General features: G+C 45.5%; 1 protein-coding gene and 1 long non-coding RNA gene across 18 annotated transcripts in view; one reads left to right on the forward strand and one right to left on the reverse strand.

Moving 5' to 3' along the window:
* AMOTL1 (angiomotin like 1) overlaps positions 1-14153 on the reverse strand; it is a 160180-nt gene extending 146027 nt beyond the window's left edge. For 4 of the 14 annotated variants that reach the window (XM_047747351.1, XM_047747348.1, XM_047747345.1 and 1 more), the window contains exons 1-3: positions 13325-13449; positions 13107-13164; positions 6501-6579 (exon numbers count right to left, since the gene is read on the reverse strand). Coding sequence is in view for 5 of the 14 variants with exons in the window: in XM_047747337.1 (XP_047603293.1) it covers positions 13107-13164; positions 13949-14138 (248 nt within the window). In the remaining 9 variants the exon portion in view is untranslated. Of the gene's footprint in view, positions 1-2271; positions 2293-6500; positions 6632-13106; positions 13165-13324; positions 13451-13948 lie in introns of those variants that run through there. The other 10 variants (XM_047747339.1, XM_047747343.1, XM_047747338.1 and 7 more) reach the window with 7 other exon arrangements.
* On the forward strand, positions 6747-24898 carry LOC125110262 (uncharacterized). Of its 4 annotated transcripts, XR_007130535.1 has the most exons (4): positions 6747-7076; positions 13436-13574; positions 22966-23745; positions 24256-24898. It is a non-coding gene; the product is annotated as an uncharacterized LOC125110262 (long non-coding RNA). The 4 variants fall into 4 exon arrangements; XR_007130536.1 differs by having other exon boundaries at positions 6747-7092; positions 22966-24898; XR_007130537.1 differs by having other exon boundaries at positions 6747-7086; positions 22966-24898.
* Positions 24899-25211: the final 313 nt, after the last annotated feature.

Consider the following 25211-nt stretch of genomic DNA (forward strand, 5'->3'; position numbering starts at 1 on the left):
AGATTATGGCCTTAAATATAAAACTATAAAGCTTCAGAAAAAGATAGGATAAAATTTTTGAGGACTAGGAGCAGGCAAAAGTTCTTATACTTTGCACTAAAAGAATAATCCACAAAAGGAAAAATTAATAAGTTGGCTTTCGTCAAAGTTAAAAACTTTTGCTCTATGAAAAATCCTATTTACAGAGAGAGAGGAAATATTTGTAAACTGCACATCTGGAAAAGGACATGTCTCTAGAATATATAAAGAACTCACAAAACTCAACAGTGTAAAAACAATCCAATTAGAAAATGAACATAAAACATTCATAGACATTTCCCTGAAGTAGATACACAGATGGCAAATAAGCACATGAAAAGATGTTCAACACCATTACCCATTTGAGAATGCAAATTAAAATGACAATGAGATATCATTACTGACCTATTAGAGCAGCTTAAACATAGTGCTAACACCAAATGCTGACGAAAATGCAGAAAAACTCCATTACTCACACATTGCCAGTGGTAACGCAAGAGGCCATGGTCACTCTAGAAAACAATTTGGCAGTTCATTTTCAAACTAGAAATGGACTTACCCCTAAGACCTGGGTACTACACTCTCAGGCTTTTATCCCAGAGAAATGACAATTTACATTCAGGCAGAAACTTGCACATAGATGGCTCATATCAGCTTTATGGGTAATGGCCCCAAGCTGGAAACAACCCTAATGTCCTCTGGTGGGTGAATGATTAAACAAACTGTGGTACATCTGTACTGTAGAATACGACTCAGCAATAAAAAAGAACCAGCTATCGGTGTAACAACCTGGATGGATCTCAGAGACCTTATGCAGAGTGGAAACAGTCAATCTCATGCATGTAAACACTGCATGATTCTGGGGTGCCTGGGGCGGCTCAGTCGGCTAAGCAGCTGCCTTCAGCTCAGGTCATGATCCCAGGGTCCTGGGATAAAGCATTCCTTTTTCTGCTCAGCGGGGAGCCTGATCCCCCCTCTCTCTTTGCCCCTCCCCTACTCCTGCTCACACTCTCTCTCAAATAAATAAATAAAAAATCTTTAAACACCGCATGATTCTATTTATGTAATGCTCCTGAAATAAAATGGCAGAGATGGACAACAGATTAAGGGCTTCAAAGGACTAGGGGTGGGAGGTGGATTCAAAGGAGTTGTAAGAAAAGAGCCTTGTGGTGACGGTACAGTTTTGTATCTCAACTGCTGAGGTAGTTAATGAAATTAACATGACAAAAATTACATGTAATTATATACATGCACACAAATGAGCACATGCATAGCTGATAAAAACCTATGATAAGATCTAATTGGTAAAGTTTCTGGACTGTGCTGATGTCAGCTACCTAGTTTTGACATTATGCTACAGTTATTCAAAACATTAACACTGGGGGAGGCTGGCCCAAGCAGGCACACACTCACGAATCTATAAATATTTCATAAGACAAGTTTTTAAAAAAACACACAATTCAGCTATTCTTTAACAGAATGTTTGCATTATTCTTTGTTTAAAAAATCCACATGACTGAACTAACCATAAATTTCATGAGACAAGTCCGCCTAACATCAGCGCATAGATTAAAGTTTTAGTAACTCTTATTCACCAAGTATAAATAAAGCACGAGGACTTAACACTCAGATTTTGCTCTTAAAAATCATGCTATCCAACACCCTGACTGTTCTACCAAAGTGGTGGCATCTAGAAACGGTAACCTTAAGATTTCTGGAGTATGCTGGGTTCAGGATCCCAGCATAAGTCACCCAATTTAATTTTGTCCTTAAATAGAATTTTAAAAATAATAACAGTTAAAATGTACTGAGCACTGTGAGCACTGAACGACTCAACTACCTATTACACAGCAGAAGGTATGAAGAGGACTCACAAGAAATGAGAAAATACGGTCTTGGTTCCTACTTCACCCTTAAAGGAGAAAAAAAAATGCATACTAATGCTTTTTAAGTCCTTGGAAGTTTATCTGGCGGACGATAAGAAAAAATGGTCAGGGCACCTGGGTGGCTGTCTGTTAAGTGTCTGCCTTGGGGTCAGGTCATGATCTCAGGGTCCTGGGATCAAGTCCTGCGGTGGGCTCTGTGCTCAGAAGGAAGTCTGCTTGTCCCTCTGACCCTCCCCCCACTTGTTCTCTCTCTCTTTCTCTCTCTCTCAAATAGATAAAGAAATTTTTTAAAAAAGCAAGAAAAATGGTGGTAGAGTATTCCAAAAATAGATATTCAGTCTGATTTGAGTATTTATTGAATACTTACCCTGGGCACCTGTTGTGTGACTGATGGACCGAAGTACAGGGCTTACCAAGGAGGCTGTGGCTTTGAAACTTGTCACAACAATGCCACCTGTGTGACTCCAACACTATCACTCCTACTACTGTTAACTGCTGCACATTCAGCACGTCTTTAGGTTTCTACAGACATCATCGCATTTAATCTTCACGAGAACATTGTGAGATGGCATTATTATCCAGATTTTAAAGATGGAGAGGCTGAGAATGGAGATGTCAAGATGCTTTCCCAGGTCAGAATTCAGATTGGAATCCAAGTCATCTGATAGCAAAATTCATGCTTTAACCACTCATGCATGTGTCTTCCCCAAGCCTCCTGTTTTAATTCCTTTTTGCTGGTCTTTTCTAGGCGTCTCAGTGGTTTTCCAGCAGACCTCAGGATTGGGCATTTCCTTGACTTCTCATTGTTCTGCTCTGTCCCCTTCCCCCTGCTCCCAGATCGCACGCAGAGGATGAAGCAGAGTCCGAGGAGCAGGTAGTGATCTTCCAGCAGAGCTTTGGGCAGTGACAGAAGCAGCTGAGAGAAATGTGTGTGCACGTGCATGCGCACGCGCATGTATGCGTCTAAGAGAATTGTTTTTCACTGATTTAGTTACAACGGTAAAACTAGTTGGTGAAGTGGTTGAGTCTCTTCCTCGGATCTTTTTAACTAAGACATTGTGTAATTGGTGATCTGAGGCCCGAGACTATGCACAGAGAATTCTCTGGAGAGACCCCTCTACTCCTGCACACTCCCTTGGGGGTTCCATCCAGGCTGACTTCTGCAGAAACAAGACGGCCAGCTTGTTCCAGTTAGCTTTTGCTGCGAGACAACCACCTCTGAACTTAGATGATGGGGCTCTATGGGTTGACCGAGCTGAGCTGAGCATTTGCCAGTCAGGGTCCTTCCTATGCAGCCCTTCCCTAGTGGCCAGGTCTGGACTCCTCTGAAGGCTTCATTCCTGGAGCCTCAATCCAGGCTGGAAATGGTTGGAAAATGGTTGGAAAATGGTTGGAAAATCTGGGGCTGTTTGGGCTTCTCTTCATGTAGCCTGTCCACCTAGTTGGCTTTCTGGCAGCATGATAGTCTCCGAGGAATTAGCAGGCATGCCCCCGGGGCTGGACTGTCCCCACTTGTAAAAGCCAATTCTGTGTCTCTCTTTCCAACCCCGCATTCAGCGCTCTCCCTTTGGTAGCCTGAAATCAGCCATGGTGGGAGGGAGTACTTATACTATGAAAACTGCCAAACCCTACACATCAGGGATCCCCCCCCACCCACCTCCGCAAGAGCCAGGTTGCCAGCCCATGACTTTACACGATGCTGGCTTCCCCCAGAGGGAGTAAGCCAAGAACCCCCAGCAGGAAGTTGCAAAGCTTCTTAGAACCTAGCCATGGCTATCCCCAATGTCACTTTCTTCTTATTTTATTGGTCCAATGATTCCCCGAGGCTAGTTGTGATTCAACAGGAGAATTATCCTCCGTGTCCCACGGAAGGGTTGCAAAGCAATTGCACAGCACAGGACCCGGCACAGAGTCGGTGCGCACACCAATGCTGGACGAATAAATGAATGAGTAAAGCCACTTCACACACTGCACAGCACTTAATTGGGGTGTCCTTAAGTCACCCTAAAAGGACAAAGTCTTCTGGGAAGTTCTGCTTCAGCATCAGAGTTCGATGATTCTAAAGTCCCCAACAAACCGAAATTGAAAATTGCTGGATACAGACCTACTTACACTCTGTCTACAGGTATTCACGGACCTGTTGGCACAAGCCCTCCCTGCTTATGTCCTCACCCGGTACTAGATGCATGACGATCGCAGAATGCTTATTTTATAGCTGTTTTTATACCACTGAGGGCTGCTTTGCCTCCCTAAGCAAACTGCAAATTCTTTTAAGAGAGTTCTCATGTATTTCTTTGCCATTCCTTTTTTCTACTGTGCCCAAAGCAGATAATTATACACACACACACACATACTCACACACGCACAGATACCTCAAAGATACATGATACTTAGAGATTATAAGCCTTAAAAGGAATGGAAAGCAGAAAAGGAACTAAAAATTCTTAATTGCTGGGTTTCAGAGAGCCTTCCCGTCTAACTGTTAGATTCATCTAGCAACGTCGGCATTATTACTTCCATTCCGTCTCACAGCTGAGGAAAACGAGTCTCAAGAAGGCTTTCCTGGGGACGCCTGGGTGGCTCAGTTGGTTAAGCAGCTGCCTTCGGCTCAGGTCATGATCCCAGCGTCCTGGGATCGAGTCCCGCATCAGGCTCCTTGCTCGTCAGGGAGCCTGCTTGTCCCTCTGCCTCTGCCTGCCATTCTGTCTGCCTGTGCTCGCTCTCTCTCCCTCTCTCTCTGACAAATAAATAAATAAATAAACCTTAAAAAAAAAAAAAAAAAGGCTTTCCTGTTTGGTCAAGGCCACGCTACGAAGAGGAGCTGGGATTCAGCTGTAGACCTGCACGGTTCCCAAGCGTGAGCTCGACATATCCCTCAGGCCATCTCCCTGCTGTAGTATACACCCCCCCCCCCCCCGCCTTTCCCCATTCCCTCTGCCTCCCCTCTTGAAATATCTACAGAAGTCATAACAGTCTTGATGCTTCCAAACCCCCGAGAGAGTAGTAAGTGTTTCAGTTCTGCTCTTGTACAACATGTCCTTTAAAAGCTTGGAAACACAGGAAGTGAAAAACGTCTTCTACTGAGATAAGAGTGAGCCTGACAGGAGGGAGGTCAAGTTAAGAGGCCACCGTGATAACTCAGGGAAGGGTGTTGGTGGGTCAGACCAAGGGAGTGGCAGTGAGCAAGATGTGAACATTTTTGAGGGATAGTAAGGAGGCAGAATCACCAGATTAGGGATGGACTGGACTCTGCAGGTGCCGACTGACCATGGCAGAATCATGCTGGCTGCACTGGAAAGGGGAGAAGAGACGGAAAGCCTGGAGGAGAGGCCTCCATGTTCCTAGAAGGAGGTGATCCTGGCTTGAATGGGGAAAACAGCCATGGAGGTGGGAGAATGGATGGCTTTGAGAGGCAACCTGGAGGCAGAATCTGCTGGATGTGTTGGCAAACTAGATGTAGGAATGCAAGGATGGAGGAGGGGTCCACCATGAAGTTCAGAAATCTGTCATGGAAAACCAGCAGCTTTTTGCTGAGCTGGGGTACACAGAAAGGGGAGCAGATTTCAGGTCAGGATGAATTCTGGACATGCCAAGTTTGAGGCGAACCTGTAAGCCAGAGCTGACAGCCAGTAGGCAATTGCATTTAAAACAAAACAAGCATCTCATTGAAATGAGATTCTTCGCTCCCTTCAAAGGTTAGAGATGAACGCCCCCATACCCTGTGTGGCAGGGTTCTGTGTCAAGGAGTAAAAGGACTCCGTGATTCTCAATGTTTTCACTCCATGGTATGGTTCAGCTCTCTCTCCAAAAGCCACCTATCACCCCACAGTTGCCTCCGTCATGACCAAGATGTCTTTATTGAGACTTCCAGAGCCAGTAAGAGCTATGAGATTCAATCAGTGACAGAGCCTGTTATAACTCATCGAAAGTGTAGCAGGGAGCTTCCAGTAAGTCCCTAGGACCACAGGTCTACCCGCAGACGTGCACCCCAACTCTCATGCTCCCTTCCTACGAATTCCTATGACCGGGCGCTGAGATGCATTCCTACCCTTCTGCACCACACAGCAGCTCAGCCATTGTTTACACAAGGTCCCTGCATGTTACAACAGGGAGCTGGGGCCCCTTTGTTTCCTGCTATACTCTGGCAAAGGAAGGCTCTCCAGAGAGCTGTTGCTTTTCTGCACATCAGCTTTTATCACGAGACCCTCCTGGGGGGTGGGGGGGGGTCACAAAGCCAAACACAAAACCAGTTGTCAGGACGGACGGCCCCAGCCCAGAGGAGACCACTCATTGCCGCTTCACCCGCATGCTGGTTATACAACAGGAACCTGAAACCAAGCCCAGATTCGATTTCCATGCCCCCCCCCCCCCGCCCATGAGAACCAGCCCCTGCAGCTTGGAGCTGAGTGGGGGTTCTGCTGGCCCAGCTCAGAGTCTACCGGCCTACAGGGTGGACACCAGTTGGCGGGGACCCAGCCCTCCTCCTCAGCCAGCGTGTCCCTCGACCTGCCTCCCATTCTACCAGAGATGTCCTGCAAAATCCCCCTCAAAGCAAGCTTCTCCAGATGGAAACCCACAAAAGCAGAGCTTCCTTACCTGGGAGAAGGTCCTGGTGACCGGGAGGAGGAAAAAACACCACGTTCTAACAGAAGGGACAGGGACTTACAGGGCCAATCTGTTGGTTTTAAAAGAAGAAAGGTGACTTCATCCCCTGGTGCCGTGGAGTTTAAAAGAGCAATGAGTGCTCCCTAGCTGAGCCAACTCTGTCTCATCGGTGATGACTCCATCCAAATTATGCAGCTACTGCCCAGACATGCTCAGCCTTCGGAAGGTAAATTGCTGGAATCCGACCAGCCCTGTTATTTTCAAAGAGCTTCCGAAAGTCCTGAACACCAATCACTTTAACTGGCACCAGAGATAGGGAAACGAGCACTTATTTTCCCCGAGTCATATCATTACCTTCCGAGAATCCAACTGTCTGAAAAATAGCATTCTAGGGAAGGAAAACAGATATTTAAACTTCTGAGAGGTCAAAATTCTTGGGGAAGGAGAAGAGACAAAGGACAGAGAAGAAACAGGAGATTTCAACCAGGAGGAGGGGCGGTGGTGAGCTGCTGGACAATCACCTTGCCGAGAGGTTTTCAGAGCTGGTGGATTTGCAAGCACGTAAAGGTGACAAGAGGTGACGGTATGATGTGGCAGAGGGGAAAGTATGCAGTTAAGCCATGGGATGAGTCACTGTATGGAAAGAAAGCGTGGCAACCTTTCTAATGAAGGCAACTGATTTTTATTTACTTTTTACTGAGTATGGTGCCACTCAAGCAATTTGGGGTCCATTGTGACAACTCAAAACATGCCCACATTCCATCAAGAATGTTGGGGAAAATCGACGTTTAAGGAAGGAATTTTCTCTTTTGTGTGCTAGGTGAGGCTGGAGCAATTGCATTTGTAACGTGGGATTCAAGGTCATGTCAAGTGACCAAGTAGGCCAGCCACCTCTCCTTGACGCCGTGTCCCCAAGCTAAACTTTAGGCAGAACTTCTGGCCCAAAGAAGGAATGGTAATTGGTGTGACCTGTGCTGGAAGTGGGGCAGAGGGTCGAGCTTAGCAGCCCTACTACACTTTCTCTCTCTCCTCGACTTCAGGAGAGTGTAAGGTGACTGGGGTCACTAGGCACGTGTCCAGTATCTTGCTGAGCTATTTTGAGGCTTTGAGGATCTTCTCGTGTTAAGTTTCACTCCCGAGAGAGTAAAACAAGAAAAAAAAATCTCTTCTGTTTAGATAGAGGCATTCAGGTCCAATTTCAGCAAGGGAAAGTTTTTGAATCGAGAGATTGAAGAAATGTCAACAAGGTTTGTAAAAGGAATTGGCAAGTCTTCTAGTCGGAGTGTCAATAACGACATATAATTTTTATGGTATTTCCAAAGTTAGTTGTAGATATTGATACATACCCCCAAATACTTCAATATAATAAGTAGAAGAAGAGCAGATATTAGAAATGGTAAGATCAAAAAGGGGCAGGAGACACTCAGTTCCTCATAGTATCTTCAAAACCTGACATAGAGAATAGCACACAGTAGGTATTCAGTAGCTAGAGAGTAAATGGTATCAGACAATCCCTCTCTGCTCCAGATTTCTAGAACAGATCCCTTGAGAACTCTTTAAAGTCACCGACTGCAGAGAGCAGGAGCCCGTGGGTCTTAGGAAATGCCTCAGCCCCTGGGTTCACTGCTGAAGTTAGAATAGAGCACAAAAAGCCAATTTCTGGACCCAGTAGCCTCCTTAGTCTGTTCCCCTAGACATAAGCTAGATTCTACTGTCTTTTTCTAGGGCCAGGACTCCATCTTACAGGTGATCTGCCAATTGGCCTCAATTGTCTTTTGTTCTCAATATTCTATCATAAAATTTCCAAACAAGGTTCCTTCAGCTGACCATTCACTATATTGCTTTCTCATATATTGATTCTCTAACCATCCAGCAGCTCATATAATTTTTATGGTGTTTCCAAAGTAAGTTGTAGATATGGATACATTCCCCCAAATACTTCAATATTATTCACAAAAATTCACTATTTCTTTACAATGCCAATACTTCCTTACAATTTCTTTTCAGATGAAATTCATTTATGATGAAATGAAAAACATCACCAGCATACCATTTGATGAGTTCCTATAAATACATACACCTGTGCGATTCAAACCCCTATCAAGGTACAGAACATAATCATCACCCTAGAAATTTTCCCCAAGTCTATTCCCAGCAAACTCCTGGTTCAGCATTCTTAGAGGGAATGAATCTTATTTTTTTCACCATAGATCAATTTTGCTTATTCTAGTGCTTCATATAAATAGAATCATAAAATTGGTATTCCTTTGTGGAAATTTTTGTGCCATCAGGAGGTTTTTAGGATTCATGCCTCCATTTGTCGCTTATATCAGTAGTTGTTTCTTTTCATGGATGATTGGTTTTTTCCTGTATGGATAGGCCACAGTTTGTTTATTCAGTCTTCTGTTGATGGACACCTGATCTTCCAGTCCAGGGCTATGATGAATAAAGCTAATAGGAACCTTTCAGACACATCCTTTAGTGGACATGTGTTTTTGTAAGCCTTGGGTAGATACCGAGGAGTGGAATGGGTGGGTCTTAGTGGAGGTGTGTATTTAATTTATGAGAAACTATATAATTTATAAGAATTTACATCTTTTCCAATGTTCTCATTTTCCTCCCCTACCAACAATGTATAAGACTTTTAGTTGCTTCGCCAAATGTTCTGACAACATTTGGTGTTGTCAGCGTATCTTTGCTGGTGAATGTCTCATGGCATCTCGCTGTGGTTCTAACTTGCATCACCTTGATGACTACAGCTGTTGAATTTTTTTTTTTTTTAACGTATTTATGGGCCATTCATTTACCATCTTTTGTGAAGTCTCTGTTCAGATCTTTTGGCCAGTTTTAAATTGAGTTGTTGGTCATCTTGGTATGGAGGTTTAGGAGTTCTTAATATATCCAGGATACCAAATTTTTGTCAGAGACATTTCTCAGGTATTTTCTCATGCCCTCTGGCCTGCATAAGAAAGACATTTTCTTAAGGATGCTTCTTCTGATGAACAGGGATTCCATTTTGACTGTATTTTTTTCTTTTTCAGTTTTTGTCTTCCCCCAAGGCATGAAGATGTTCTCCTATGTTTTCTTCTAGAAATTCTGTAGTTTTAGCCTTTATGTTTAGGCCCATGGTCCATTATAAATTGATTTTTGTGGGTGGTATGAGTTAGGGTCAGGTTGATTTGTTTCCATGTGAATATGGAGTTATGTCAATACCATTTGTTGAAAGCCTTTCCTTTCCCAATCAGACTGCTTTGAAAATTTGGTCTATTTCTGTCTGGCCTCTTCATTCTGTCTTACCAATCTGTTGATCCTTGTGTCAGCACCATACTGTTTTAATGACCATAGCTTTAGGGTAAGACTTGAAGTCAAGTGGTGAAGTAACTTTGACTTCTTTTTTCAAGACGGCTTTGAAGTCTAAGTTCTGTGCATTTCTACAGAAATTTTAGCATCATTTTGTCAATTCTTTTTTTTTTAAGAATTTATTTTTTTATTTGACAGAGAGAGATCACAAGTAGGCAAAGAGGCAAGCAGAGAGAGAGGAGGAAGCAGGCTTCCTGCTGAGCAGAGAGCCCGATGCGGGACTCGATCCCAGGACCCTGACTGAGATCATGACCTGAGCTGAAGGCAGAGGCTTAACCCACTGAGCCACCCAGGTGCCCAATTCTTTTCTTTAAATCAATTTTTAAAAATATTTAGTTATTTATTTCACAGAGAGAGAGCACGTGAAAGAGGAAACACAAGCAGAGGGAGTGGGGGAGGGAGAAGCAGGCCTCCTGCTGCACTGGGAGCCTGACATGGGGGGCTTGATCCCAGGACCTTGGGATCATGACCTGAGCCAAAAGCAGATGCTTAATGACTGAGACTCTCAGGCACCCCTCAGTTTGTAAATTTTGACTAAATAGCATCATAGGATTAGGATTAGGATTAGGATTGTGCTGAATCCATAGATCAGTTTGCTGATTACCATTTTAACAATGGTGAGTCTTCCAAAATCATGAGCTTGGCATATCTCCCCATTTATCTACATCGACTTTTTCACAGCATTGTTTTGTTCATTTTCTTTTTGTCATTGATTTTCACAGTTTGACTATGGTTCCCCTAAGTGTTTTTATTTTTGTTTTGTTGTGTTTTTTTTTTTTTAAATATAAATCTTTTTTGGAGTTTATTGGGGTTTTAAAGTCTGTAAATATATGTCTTTTACCAAATTTATGAACTTTTCAGGGCACCTGGGTGGCTCAGTGGGTTAAGCCTCTGCCTTCGGCCCAGGTCATGATCTCAAGGTCCTGGGATCAAGCCCCGAATCAGGCTTTCTGCTCAGCGGGGAGCCTGCTTCCCCCTCTCTTTCTGCCTGCCTCTCTGTCTGCTTGTGATCTCTCTCTCTGTCAAATAAATAAAAATCTTTAAAAAAAAATTTTTATGAACTTTTCACCCATTATTTATTCAAATACTTTTGGGTCATTCTCTCTCTTTCTCCCCTAGTTCTAGGACTCCAATTACATGTACTTTAGACCTTTTGATAATGTTGCAAAGATCTATGAGTCTCTGTACATGTATTATTAAATCTCTTTTACTCAGTTTGGATCATTTTTGTTGATCTGTCTTCTAGTTCATTGACTTTGGCTTCTTTCAGCTCCCTGTGCTTTTAAAAATGTCCATTACATTTTTATTTAAAGATATTTATTTTCCAGTTCTTATACTTTCACTTGGTTCTTTTTTATAGTTTCTTTTTTTTATTATGTTCAATTAACCAACATATAATACATCCTTAGTTTTTAATGTGGTGTTCAATGATTTATCAGCTACATGTGACACCCTGCGCTCATCATCACATATGCCCTTTTCTATAGTTTCTATTCATCTGCTAGGATTTCTATACTTTCATTTATTAGGAACATATTTTCCTTTATTTACTTGAGCATAGTTGTAGTAACTTCCTTAAAGTTCTTGTCAATTAACTCCATCACTCTAGGTCATCCCAGAGTTGGTCTCCACCAATTATCTTTCCTCTTAAAATGAGTCATGTTTTCCTGTTTTGTTGTTTTTTTAATAATTTTGGAGTGTATCCTGGTCTTTATGAGTGATATGTTGCAGAAATTCTGGATTCTATTCTGCTTTTCTGAGGAGTATTGACTTTTTTTTTTTTTTAATTCAGGCTTTTAAAGTGGTTGAACTCAAATTGTAAGACCTTATCTCCCCATGTAACATCTAGAAGTTCAGGTCAGCTCTTTAAGCTAGAGCTGGGATTTTTAAAATCTGCTTCTTGCCTATGTGGTTCAAGGATCATCCAGAGATCAAAGTAGACTTTATCTATTGAGCTAGAGGGCCTCCCTTCTGCTCAGCATATTGATAGATATGGCCTTGTTCTTAAACTACAAGCTATAAGTCAGGAAACTCATCCCACGTCTATCTCTTCTTCCAATAATTTAGTCTCCTCTGGTTTCTGTAGAGTTTTGTTCTCTCCTCAGTTCCTTCAACTGATTGTGCTTATATTTTGTCCAGAGTTTATAGTTACTATCTATAAGAAGTACAGTCCAATAGGAGCTACTTGGCCATACCAGAAGGCTTCAATTACCTTTTGAGTCATTTTTTTTTTTTTTTTTTAGTTTACCTTCAACATGATAATTCATAACTCTTTCTTGGGATACAAAGTATGTTTCATTTCAAGCACCACCTCAGACTGGTAATGTTGAAAGGGATACTGAGCTTCAGCAGAAAAGCATGATGTAATCAACAAATAATGTCTGCCTCCGACATAGGAGGGGAAGCAGAACCCCAATCTTTGTAAGTTCTAATATAGTTATTTACAAAACAATGCATGACACTTAGCAGTTTGCGCCTACTAGGACATCTCCCTGAAGTCAGAGTACTGTATTTGTTTGTCTGAGGGTTAACCTTCTTCATTAGGTGTAAACTTCATGAGAACAAGAATTGTGTTTGTGAAAGTCACTCCCCCATGCCCAGCATTTGTCATGTGAGATGACAGGCTCTCCATAAATATTTGGTGAGTGACTGAAAACCCAGCTGAATGTTTGTTTTGGTTTTACTTTTCAAAATTATACAATCAATGTGAAGAAGCAAATAGAGAACATGGGTTAGCAGAAATAAGATAAATCAAATCACCTCACTTTCCCCCCCTAGACATAATCATTATTACAATATTTTTTCCCACCTAGCTTTTTGTACCCTTCAAATTTTTATTCTCAACCTTGGGTGCATATTAGAATTATCTGAGAAGATTTGAAAAGTCTGTTCATGCCACAACCCCAAGCCAACTTATTCACATTCTCAGGGACTGACTTTGGCCTAAGTATTTTTTTTTTTAATTCCAGAGATGATGCCAATGTGCCGTGAAAAGACCTAAAGATGTCCCAGCCAGCTCTACCAGAGGTCTTTCAGATGTTATTTTCTGTCTCCTAGATGACAAAGTCCTTGCCTTCCAGGAGAATTCAGAGAAGGCAGGACTTGAAGTCACTCAACACGAAACAATTAGAAATCCAAAAGACAACAAACGTACCTAATCAAGAGCCTAGCTTCAGAGAAACTGAGGCTAAGTGTGCCAGGAGCATCACACCTGAGAGCAGCCAGAGGTGGACTCACCTGTACTTCTTCCTTCTTGGCAGAGCCCTGCCAGTTACGCTGAGGGAGCCTTCTCCTTCTAGAAAGGTTTGGAGAAAGGTGCACGGTGACATGTTAGAATCATAGGGGACGCTAATTCCACCCCTCCCTTCTTTGAAAACTTCTGGTTTGTAGGCTCCTAGGTCCCCAGGCTCCTGGCCTCTGCCCTCTCTTTTGGGAATGCTATTTTAATTCTTTACCTGACTTTAGAATTCAAGAAGACCGCCTTCAACCAGAAGCTCTTCTATAGTCATGTGCTTCCCTATCTGGTGAGCTGGGCATTAACATCTCTTACCACTCTGTTTCTCTAGCTGCCCGAGGAGAACTGGAGCATAGAGCCTAGTTTTTGACCTAAGCCGCACACAGAAGTTCCCAGGAGATTGTGAAGTACCTATTCTTGGGCCCCACCCAAGAACAATCAACACAGAATCTCTAGGTGCCCTAGCCCTGGTATGTTTGTCAAGGTTTCCCCGGAAATTGGGACATAACTGAGGGTGGCAAATATCAGGGAAGCAGCTTGGGGGCTCCCGTGGGTTGTGAGTGGGTTTGAAATCTTCCTTCCTACTACTCTGGAGGCAGCTTAGAGGAAAGTACCAGAAACTTACGTTAAACAGGCTAGGGTTTGACTCCCCGCTTTGCCATTTACTAGCTATGTGACGCACACTAAGTCACTGAACGTGTCAGACATGGAGTTTAGTTAACCGGTAAAAGAGGTGAAACGGTAGAGCCTACCGGTGAGGTTCCAGGAGACTCCGTATACAAAGTATGTTTACCTAATAAACATCTGCTCCCTTCCCTCCCTGCACCCCTCACCATCACCCTACCTGAGCATTGCAATAGGAGCCACAGGCAAGCTCTGGCTTGGTGTGGTGCTGTCTCTCCTTGATCTGACCGTGACCATGACGTCAGTCTGGATTTGCAGCCCTGGTCCCTGGGTCTGGCCTTCTGATCCCAGCTTCTGAACTTGATCCGGCTCTTCTTTCCTGCCTTGCAGGTTCCGGGCCCAGTTTCCATCACCTGTTTCTGTTGCTCAGCAATAAGCCCCAAAGGGATGGTTTCTAAAAGTAACTGGCCCCATGTTGCTCCAGCTGAGTTTTAGCACCGGGAGGGGGTGGGGCTAATTTTAGACTTGTCCTGGATTAACATTTGAGAAGAGGCGAGGCCAGGCAAATCCAACCTGGCCCTGAGTTTCTGGGTTGGAGTTTACAGAGAAAGGTTGGGGAGATGTTGCCACAGGCTTTGTGTACCGGTATCATGCTGGGCACCTTATTTGGAAGCATCTTAAACCAGTTGCCTCAAAATCTGTTTGAATTTGTGCTTCGGGTGCTGTGCTGAGGAGAGTAACCACAATATAAACCAGGATTTTTGAATATGCTAATATTTGTACCCAGCCAGGATGGATTATTATCTAGGTTTACCTCAGGGACAGGCTCTGACAGGTGTGAGCAGGGCCCCAGGCCTGAGACCCTGCAGGAAAGAGGCTCATGAGAAAATAGAAAAGGTTATGGCTGTATTTGCATTTTAGAGGAGCTGAGGGAGAAATGAGATGGAGTGGTGCAGTGATGTCCTGGCTGAGAGAAGCAAGGATGGCATGGAAGCTTCTAGAGCAGGCCTGGCCCAGAGTAGACGATTAATGACCGCTTACAGCCTGAGTGTGGAATGAGAGGCTTCTAAGGTTGGGAAGAGATGCTTTGAGGCGGCTTCATGAGTGTCTTGTGCTTCAGAAGGAAGGGCAACTAAGTCTGGGTGTACAAGGGCTGTGCCGGGGACCCACAGCATCTGGAGGGATTGGAAAAGCAGGAGCGAAATGAACTCTTCTATAATCAGGACTATAGACTAGCAACAAAGAAGGGTTGAAACAACACTCCCCTCCCCATTAAGAGATAACCACCATTCCACCACTTAATGCTGCATGATCTCGTGCAAGTTACTGCATTACTTGGAGCCCATTTCCCCACCTGTTTATTTAACCCTCACCAGCAATTTATTGAGCACCTACTACATGTGCCAGCCACTGGGATACTTTAGTGAACAGACAAGCTTCTTGCTTTTAACAATTTGGTGGAGAGGCAGACTAGAGAAAAGGACGGTCATGAAGACAGGTGGTGTTACGGGCTATGAAGGACACCCACAGGACAACGTCATGGAGAATATTCTGAATAGGGAAAGCTTCTGTGAGGAGGTGTCATTGGAACTGAGAACCTGAGAACCTGAACAGTGAGAGGGAGCCAAGTCTGAAGAACATTCTAGGCAGAGGGAACAGCAAGGGCAAAGAGCCCCAAACAGCAAAGAACTTGACCAGTCTGAAGAATAGAAAGGAGGCCAGTGTGGATGGCGACAGTGAACTGAGGAAGGGGACTGAGGGAAGGTGAGAGAGGGGGACCGGAACACGCAAGGCCTGCAGGGAAAGTGATTCCCATCTCTTGGCATTGAGGCCAAGCAGGAAGAAGACGGAACTGTGGGTCAGACTCTGAGGGCAGAGGAGGTGAAGTGTCTGTGATGGGGGAGCCCTTGGGACCCAGATCCTTAGAAATGCATCTGGAAGCCAAATGGGGCCAGATAGGTTGGAGCCCTTATAAGAGAAAACAAAACAAAACAAAACAAAACAAAACAAAACAAAAAACCACTTTAAATCTGTCTAGGACACAACCTTTTTGACTAATGTAATTCCAAATCACTTCTGGGAGGAAGTGAGCATTCCTGAAAAAATGATTAACCAATCCATTTTCTTACTAACTTAAAAGAGATTAAGCTTTGTTCTGGGAATCTAATCCCCCGAACTTGTGATCTGCCGTCAGTCAATTGTCTTAGTGTTTAGTCAATTGTTTAAACAAACGGATCTCTTTTCTTCCTGTGTCTTAGACTAGTAATGAAGTAGCTGATCTCTTTTCCTATCAGATGTCCCTACCAGAAGTGAATCTTTGACTTAACCTACTGGAGACCTTTTCACTTGTAGCAAGATTGTAATAAAACACCGAACTGAACTGCGTGGAGCACATGGGGAGCTCAGTCGGTTAAGCATCTGACTCTTGATTTTGTCTCAGGTCATAATCTCAGGGTCCTGGAATCAAGCTCCACATTGGGCTCTGTGATCAGCCAGGAGTCTGCTGGAGAGTCTTTCTCTCTCTCTCCCTCTGCCCCTCCCCAGCTCACGTGCTCTCTTTAAAAAAAAAAAAAGCTGAAACAAACAAAACGTTGACCTGTGCCTTCAGCTGAATTTCCCCACCTATAACCCCACAGAGTGGGTAGCCAGTAGGCATGAGAACCTCCTCATTTCTGTGAATGGGTCCACAGCTGTGCGCTTGTGGTCTCCAGAGGCACATGGCCCTAGCCATGGGCCTTCTGCCCAAATCCTGTTCCGACAGTCCTCACAAGTTGATGAGGAGTGAGAGGAAGGCTGCATGGGTTGACTGGTGTCTATGGCCCACCAAAAGCTAGGCTGGAGTCCGGCCCCCGAGTGCCTCGTAACGCAATGTTATTTGGAGGTAGATTCTCTCCAGGCGTAATAAGTAAAAATGAGGTCGGTAGAGTGGGTCCTAATCCAGCATGACTAGCGTCCTTACAAAAAGGGGGAAATCAAAGGCAAACCTACACCCAGGGAGGATTCCCCGTGAAGATGAAGGCAGTGATGAGGGTGATGTTTCTACAAGCTAAGGAATGCCAAAGATTCCCAGCACATCAGCAGAAGCTAGAGAAGCATGGAACGGTCTTCCCACAATCTTCAGAAGGAACCAATGTTGCCAATGCCTTGGTCTTGCACTTCTAGCCTCTGGAGCAGAAAACACATTTCCATGGTTTAAGCCACCCAGTTTGTGGTCCTTTGTTACAGCAGCCCTAGCAAACTAATACAAAGGTTTTATTTTTATTTTTTTATTTTTTTTAAAGATTTTATTTATTTATTTGACAGAGAGAGATCGCAAGTAGGCAGAGCAGCAGGCAGTGAGAGAGGGGGAAGCAGACTCCCTGCTGAGCAGAGAACCCGATGTGGGGCTTGATCCCAGGACCCCGAGACCATGACCTGAGCAAAAGGCAGAGGCCCAACCCCCTGAGCCACCCAGGCACCCCAATACAAGGGTTTTAAAGGGAACATTACCAAGCCTCCTTCAGCATCCCCAGCATGGGGCAGCCCAGAATCTTCTACTACCTGGTCCCCGCCTCCCCCCACATTGCTGGCTCTTTCCCCCTGCTTCCCGTATCCCATCTCCCTGTCTCCCTCATTCTCCCCCCACCTCCCTCGAAGAAAAGCAAATGTGTCTTCTTGTAGGATATGTAAGGGTCTCACTCCCATCTGAAACTACTTATCAAATTTTTTAAAGTAAACTTTTACAAATCGTAACATAGTTCCCCAGATCTTCAGGAAAAACTCAAGGAAGCCTGGCTTCCTGCTGAGGCTTCCTTCCCCTCCCTCCCTGTCACAGTGGGTCCTAGACACTCAGCATGTCCCTGGTGCTTGTCAGCGCTGCCACTTCCCAACCTTGAGTTCTCCTTTCATCCAGAGAGGCCCTTTTAATTTTAATCACCCAAGGAAAACAGGCTGAAGGCATATATATATATATATATATATATAGAGAGAGAGAGAGAGAGAGAGAGAAATGTAGGGGATTCACAAAGATGAAGGTATCTTTTGGTTGCTTTTTTCCAGCTCCTAACTCCATTTGACATGAGAACAGAAAGTGTCTCTGGATTTTTGTCTTCTCCTCTTATTCCTGAGGGTGGCTCACACCTCCCAGACTTCTAAAAAGGCATTTGACCCTTCTCCCATAAAGATTCTTTTCCTCAGCACAGGGCCCATGAAGCAATTAGAGCAGAAAAATGGGTGCCCCATGGGTTGAGTTAAATTTGACACAGAGAGAGACCTTGAGAGTTAGCATGTAATGTGAAAATTGCATAGAATTCAAAATAGCATAGAAAATCTCTTAGAAAGGTATCGTCTTGAAGACTGAGATACTGTTTTCCTATAAGCCAAACACAGTAGTTGCAACCTGGACCACTGTTTTTTCAGCTAAGGCTGTCAGCTTCTGGTGGCCATGTTGCACACACACTGCCTGTTGTCATTCTGGGATCCCATTCAGTGGCAAATAGGTCTCCCTGAAGCTGACCAAGGGAACATGAGGGGCTCTTATTAAATCCTTGAAGTGGGGGGTAGAGGGTAGGTGAAGCCAGAGGGGGCTTCCTGGAGGAAGTGGCACATCAGCTGAATCTAAAGGACCAGTAAGATTTTTCCAGATGAAGAAGATGAAAGGTATTAAAAGCCGAGGGAAGAACAGGTGTAAAGAGAGAGAGAGAGCATGGCTTGTCTAGCAGAGAGAAAATAATTCTGTTTGATGATCATGTATCACTTCAGGAGAATCAAGAGGGAAAGCTCAAGAAACTGGCAGAAACCAGACCCTAAAAAGCCTCTTATCCCAGAAGTTAAGGAGGTCCTCAAGCCATGCTCAGCAATTTCAACAAGTTTACTTGAGGTAGATCATTTACCTAGGGCAGTGCTGCCCAGGACCGCATCGTTTCATTCCCCCTAGGAATTCTGCTTATCCTCCTACCTTGAGCTCTCGTTGTCAAAGGCATGTGCCTTTGATGAGTAAGCTAACCATCAAGGAGGCTAATCTTGCAATACAGGTGGCACAGTAATGGCTTGAATCGTTCTGAGGTCTTACAAAGGGAACAGACAGGAAAGATTTTGGGAGCTAGAGTGGACTCAGTAGATCAAGAAGAGGAGGAGGAGTCAAGGTCACCACCTAGGATTCTAGCTTGCGTGATTGGACGAATTTTCTTTTGATGAATCTTTGTAGTCTTGGCCTGATTTCATCTCCTTTCTAGAATGCAAGCATCAAGGAACTTAGAACCCCAAGTATTCGTGGAACACCAGCTACTTCCCAGATACCTCCAACCTCTCATTCATTCTTCACAACAACCCAAAGAGGTTGGTATTACTACTATAACCATTTGGCAAATAGGAAAATGGCTCGAGACCTCCCAGACTGTGACTTGATGACTTAGAATTTGAGTTCAAGTGTATGTTACCCTCGAACCTGAACTCTTGATACTAAGCATTTCTAGGAGATCAGACTTTATTTGAATGTAAGGCTGCTTTGAGTTGGTTCCAGTTTGGTGTGGCTCATAAAGCCGGCCCCACGATCTATGGAATGAACTGGTCTTTCTAGGTCCTCTTATGCTGGGGGCCTTAGATGCTGCATGGATGGAACCTGTTCCCATGGTTAAGGTGGGCCCAGCCCTGGAAATGGAAATCCAGGGGCCTGGGACCGGTTCCTTGCCTCCTCCCTTTAGACCGTCCCATCCTGGGAGGCTCAGGAACATCAGCTCTTCCCAGCCATTTAGTGCTTCTGCTGAGCTGCCAAACTTGTGCTGAGAACCAATTAGTGTCAGCTGGAGTGCAGGTGCTGTGCCTGGGAACGTGGACTGCACTCAGCAGCAGAGGGGTGGGCAAAGAGCTAGTCCCCTCGGAGTTCTATGACATCTCTCTTCCTACAGAAAGAGCAGATGGAAATGCTCTATTACGTACTCTCTGAGAGTCTAAAGGCCCCCCTTTCTCTCTCTCCCTAAAAATGGCAGCCGGGGACATTTTAATCAGTGCTTCCCAATGACCCTATGGCTTATTTCCTGCAAATTGTCTCCAGACTCTACCTGGTTTTATTCCCCGGGTCTCCTGGCCCAAACCAGGGAGTGAGCAGAATAATACTAATCATCAGCAGTCGTGTAATCATAGGTCAGAATTTGCAAAAACACTTTCACTTGGGTGATCCCATTTCATCATCACCACGGGCTTGTGAGATGGGCAGGGTGGGTTCATCCTTCCCTTACAGCTGGAAAGACTGAGGCCAGAAGAGTGCAGTGAAGTCAGTGCGTGGCTGGTCCAGGGCTAATGCTGATCTCCCTGAATCCCTTTAGAACCAAGTGTAAATGGAGGCAGGGCCCACTTGCTCATGCAAGCTAAGGGCTCCAAGCAAGCCAGCCAGATGGGGGCTGGGGGCTTCTCAAAGGCTGTAGGAAGGTGAGCTTGTGGGAGGGGGCTGGGTCTGACGTGACACTGGGGTGAGTCCTTGGAAGAGGAAAACTTCTGGGCTGTTCCTTCCCTTCGGTGCCTGGAAGAGCTCATTTTAGGAGCTGCCTGGAGCCGGCCTGAATGTGTCCGTACAAGCCTACCCAGGCTCTTATGCAGCTTAGAGGGCCAAGAATCTACACCCACAGCTGTTGGGACAGGTCTAGACACGGCCCCCCACCCACTTAGCCTAAGAGAGGGATGTCAGGCATCCTCCAGTGCTTTGCTGACAGGCCTGAAGGAAAGGTCAGGAAGTGGGCCCCTGCCGTCTTTCTCACCCCCAGGAGCTTTGCACACATTGAGTTTGAATGGCGTCTAATGCAAGACGAGCAAAATGAAGTACATTCTCCTTTAGAGCTAACCATTGCTCCCCTTTCCATGCACGTTTATTGTTTATTTGGACAAAGCTTGTGTGTCTCTTTGAAAGATGTACGTTTCTGTCTCCAGGGATGCAGAATGCCAGCTCCCTTCCCTGGGCTCCTGAAGCTCTTTGTGGGGTCTATGTCTCCATTAATGACAGCTCTCCTCACCTTGGAGTAAGCCCCCTGCCCCCAAGCCTGTATCTTTGTATTCCCAGCCTTCCAGGAGGTGGACAGAAGGAGGGGAAGGAGTGAGGAGTGAGGGTCCCTGGTCAGTTACATGGTCAGTACCACCTTCTTCTAGCAGGGGCAGCAGTATCATTTTAAGAAACCAGACATTGGATCCTGATTCTGCTACTCAGTTCCCTGATCATGACCAAGTATTTCCACATTCCTGAGCTAACTTTGCCTAGCCGCAGAATGGGGATGTTAACATGCACCCTGCCTGACTCAGACATTTCGAGTAAGGATCACGACATCAGATAAATCAAGGTAGAGGGTTTTGGTGTAACCCTAGGGCAGCCTTGCGGCCAGCACCTGCTCTGTCGGCAGTTCTGATGGGGAAGGCTCCGTTCGTTATAAATCCCAGTCGGGTGGGGGATTGAGAAAAGTGGAAGAGAAGCAGTGGGTCGGTGATCATCAGTTAGAAAGGCAGGTGGGCCTGGGCCATCAGGATAGAGGAAAGTCTTGCCCAGAAATGCCACCTCCCATAAGCTCAGCTCGCCTCTGGGCCTCCAGCTTTTCCACAAGGCCGTTCCATGTATGATCTCACCGAGCCTCACACGGCCCTGGAAGGGGGAAACCATGAACTGATGAACTGTAACGAGTTAAGAGACGGGGTTAAGAGATGTTAAGAGATGACAAACCCCATGCTTCCTGGGGCCCGTGCTTGTATCCTTTCTCCATGGTGGCCACCCTGATGGGGAGGGAAATTTTGACTTGACTTGGGGATACAGAAAGGAAGGCTGAGATTATTTCGGAGAATGGGCCCCTTCAGGGAGATGCGGCCTGGGGTAAGGGAGAGTGCCTCAGGACATGTGTAAGACCCACACAGAACAGAGCAAGGGCCCTGGGTGTCTGAGCAGAGAGTAGAAGCAGTAGGTCATTGATTCATTCATTCATTCTGATGGCCCTTCCAGACCAGTAAGTAGCAGCTGAAATGATCAGACCAGGCCTGGCAACTCCAGGGCCAGGGTAGCTCCCAGAGTGGGGCGGGGCTGAAGCTGGGAATGGGGATGCTGTCGGACCACCCACAGGGGTTATTAGAGTTAGAGGGTCAAGACTGAAATAATAACCAGAGCCATTTGCAGCCAGATCATCAATTCGAAGAGACTGGTCAGAGAAAGTTCTAGTTCCAAGGCCTCAGGACTGCAACTCAGGACCCCAGAGCAAAGTGACAGGGTTTTCAAGGCTGCGACTAGGCACAACGAAGGTAGCCTGAGAGCGGGAAAGAGTGGTGGGAAGAGGCTGGAGAGGTGAGGAGTCAGATGAGAAAGACGTAGATTTCTTCCTGGGACACAGGGAACCACGGGAAGATTTCAGTAACAGAAAAGGCCTGACTGAGTGTGCGTTCTAGAAAGAGCAGTCTGGCTGCTGTATACGGGATACACGGCAAGGATCATTAGGGGAAGGACGAGAAGTTTGAAGGCTACTGAGGGCCTGAACTGAATCAGGGACAATGGCAATCAGGAGAAATGCAAGGTACTGAGGAGGCAGATTCCAGTGGGTTTAGTAATAATTTGCCTGTGGAGTGACTTGTGAAGGGAAAGGAGATGTCAAGAGCACCTTCAGTTTCCGGCGACCTGGAGGCTAGAGAACTCGGTTCAGGCTGAACTTTGCCATTACTTTCAAACTTTCAGAGCCTGGGGTCACTGTCCCCTGTAGGTCTCTGCTTCTACTTCTGGGAACAGGAAAGTTGATCTAGAATAGTGGTTTTCTAATTATAGTTCTCAGGGCCATCCTGCTGGGTGTGGCCGGGCCTCAGGGACAGAGCCCCTGGGCTGGAGTCAGAAGGTCTGGCTGTGTCCTCACTCTGCCTGTGACAGTAGGCAGGACACAGCTATTTCTGAACCAGGCCTTTCATTTGTATAAATGGAAATAATTTATTCATTTTCTCAAGAAACAAACATTCTAGGCAAAAGATAAAAAGGAGGCTTGCTCACGGCCCCCGAGGAGAAGCAGACATCTAAACAAATAATTACAAAAGCAGCTTGCTAAGTGCCATAGTGATCAAAACAGTATGCAGAGGGAGGTGGCCCAAAGGAGGGAGGGAAGGTGTTGCTCCTACTAGAGATAGGACAAGGGGCACCCAGTAGATCAAGGGAAACTATGATCCGGATTGAGAAAGCTAGGCTGTTCGCCTTCCCCGAATCTTCCTATTTTAGCACTTCCTTGCCCCTTACCTCTCCCTTCTCTCCCTTCTCAGTAGCAATCCTCTTCCTTACCTGCAAGTGAGCCCCCTGAAGGATTCTTCAGAGACCAAGACACTGATCAACACCAAGTTATTAACACTCAGCCTGCAGAGAGGTGGGCTAGAGATCAAGGATGCAGAGATCAAGGGTGCAGGTGCCAATGACTGACTTCCAGGCATCAAAGACAGGCCTTACTCCAAATTCTACAAGCTCGTACCCACACACGTAGACTATGAGTGGTAGGTTCTAGAGAGAAGATATTGCACTTAGTTCATAGTTGTAACCCCAGTGCCTTATGACGTGCCTGGCTCATGATAGGTGATGAAGAGTTTAGTTGTGTATGGAATGAATCAATGTCCACAGAATCTTTCCATTTTAATGGCCATTGCCTCATGCATTTCTCAGCCTCCAGACAGGACTGGATCTCAAGCACCACACCTGGAGCCCGTTGAGACTCGAACTGACGAGATGAACTCTCCCAGCACTGTCTCCTTCAGTGAGGAAGTCCTTCTATAAACAAATTGTCCTCTGACCTAAACTGTGTGTTTAGTGACCATTGATTTACATTCTGGCACAAGCTCCTCTTTGGAATCAATAACAAATCGTTAGTAGATGGGCAGCTGGTCTACCAACCGCACCGCTGCTTTGCAGCTTCCCAAGGGCTTTCACACAAACTCGGGGGTTTTTTGGCCCTCAGAAAAATCCTAAGAAGTCAGCAGGGCAAGTATCTTAATGTTCATTTTACTGGACGGAAATGGAGACTCAGAGGAGTTGGGATTCACACCGCACAGCAAGTAAGCAGCAAGGCCGGGATTCGAAGCCGGGAGTCCTCTCTCGCCCTCTAGGTTGTGTGGGAAAGTACCACTACTCATGAGATGGCCCATGGCCAGCAGGTCCCTAGGAAGAGATGCCAGAGAGGCCGGTATAGGTGGGTCATGTGTGTGACTTCACATGGCATCTCTTCTGTTCCTCTGTCTTGTATTACTGTCGTGTTATAACAGAGGCGAGATAACTCTCCCTTTCCATCCACCCACCCTGGAGCCACCCCCCACCTGCCACCCCAGGAAGTTTCCTCCAGCTCAGCCCTCTGTGTGACATTTCACTACCTGAGAGGGCTTGGCATTAGCCCCACCAGGTAAGATTATCTCATGTAAGATACAGCAGGCATCTACTCAAAATAGGCTTAGCTTTCCACAAATGCCACTCTGGGGCATGTTGTTCTTACCCAGGCCAGGTGGGCCACGGTGCCACGGTGAGCTGTCCTGTCCTCCCTGGGTTAGCCTTTCTTTTGTCTTTTTTTCCAGATGAAGAAGCCAAGAGCAAGTAGAGACAGAGATGGGAAAAGTCACATGGCCAGGAAGAAGAGCACCTCTAAGCCTCAGGAACCATAAGTTGGCAGCTACAGACTGAGTGGCCATTCCTCCAAGCAACAAATGCGTGGGGGAAAATACAGGGGCCCAGGTCTGTGTTCCAATAGCCATCTGACTGTGGGAACATTCTGTGAAATTGGAGCAAGTGTCAAAGGGTCAATGGCTCTAACACCTGGCCTTCTGGAACACAGCCATGTGTCCTGTCTGAGAGAGGTTTCCTGGTTGAAAGGGGCCTCAGGCAGGGCTCCTCTCTTTTGCAGACCCTCAGGTGGGAAGCAGTCTGGGTCTCTAGCTTCTAGTTATTGAGCCTGAGATGCCTGGGGTGGGAGGGGGGCGGGTAAAGGAGGAAACAATTGGAGAGATTCTCGATATATGTATCTTTCCTTCACTTTGGCTTGAGTCCCACATTCTGCAATAGTACTGTAATGGAGAAGGGAACAGAGCACCGGATGGCACTCAGGAGACTAGCCTTTTTTTTTTTCTTTTTCTCAAATTTTAATTTTAATTCTAGTTAGTTAACATACAGGGCAATATTGGTTTCAGAAATAGAATTCAGTGGTTCATACAATACCCAGTGCTAATAATATAAAGCACTTTCCTTAATACCCATTACCGTCTAGCCCATCCCCTACCCACCTCTCTCCATCAACCCTCAGTTTGTTCTCTATTATTAAGAGTCTTTTATGGGGGCACCTAGGTGGCTTAGTTGGTTGAGCGACTGCCTTTGGCTCAGGTCATGATCCCAGAGTCCCAGGATCAAGTCCCGCATCAGGTTCCCAGCTCCATGGGGAGTCTGCTTCTCGCTCTGACCTTCTCCCCTCTCATGCTTGCTCTCACGCTTTCTCTCTCAAATAAATAAATAAAATCTTAAAAAAAAAAAGAGTCTCTTA

Source organism: Lutra lutra, chromosome 10, assembly GCF_902655055.1.
Source record: "Lutra lutra chromosome 10, mLutLut1.2, whole genome shotgun sequence".
NCBI lineage: Eukaryota > Metazoa > Chordata > Mammalia > Carnivora > Mustelidae > Lutra > Lutra lutra.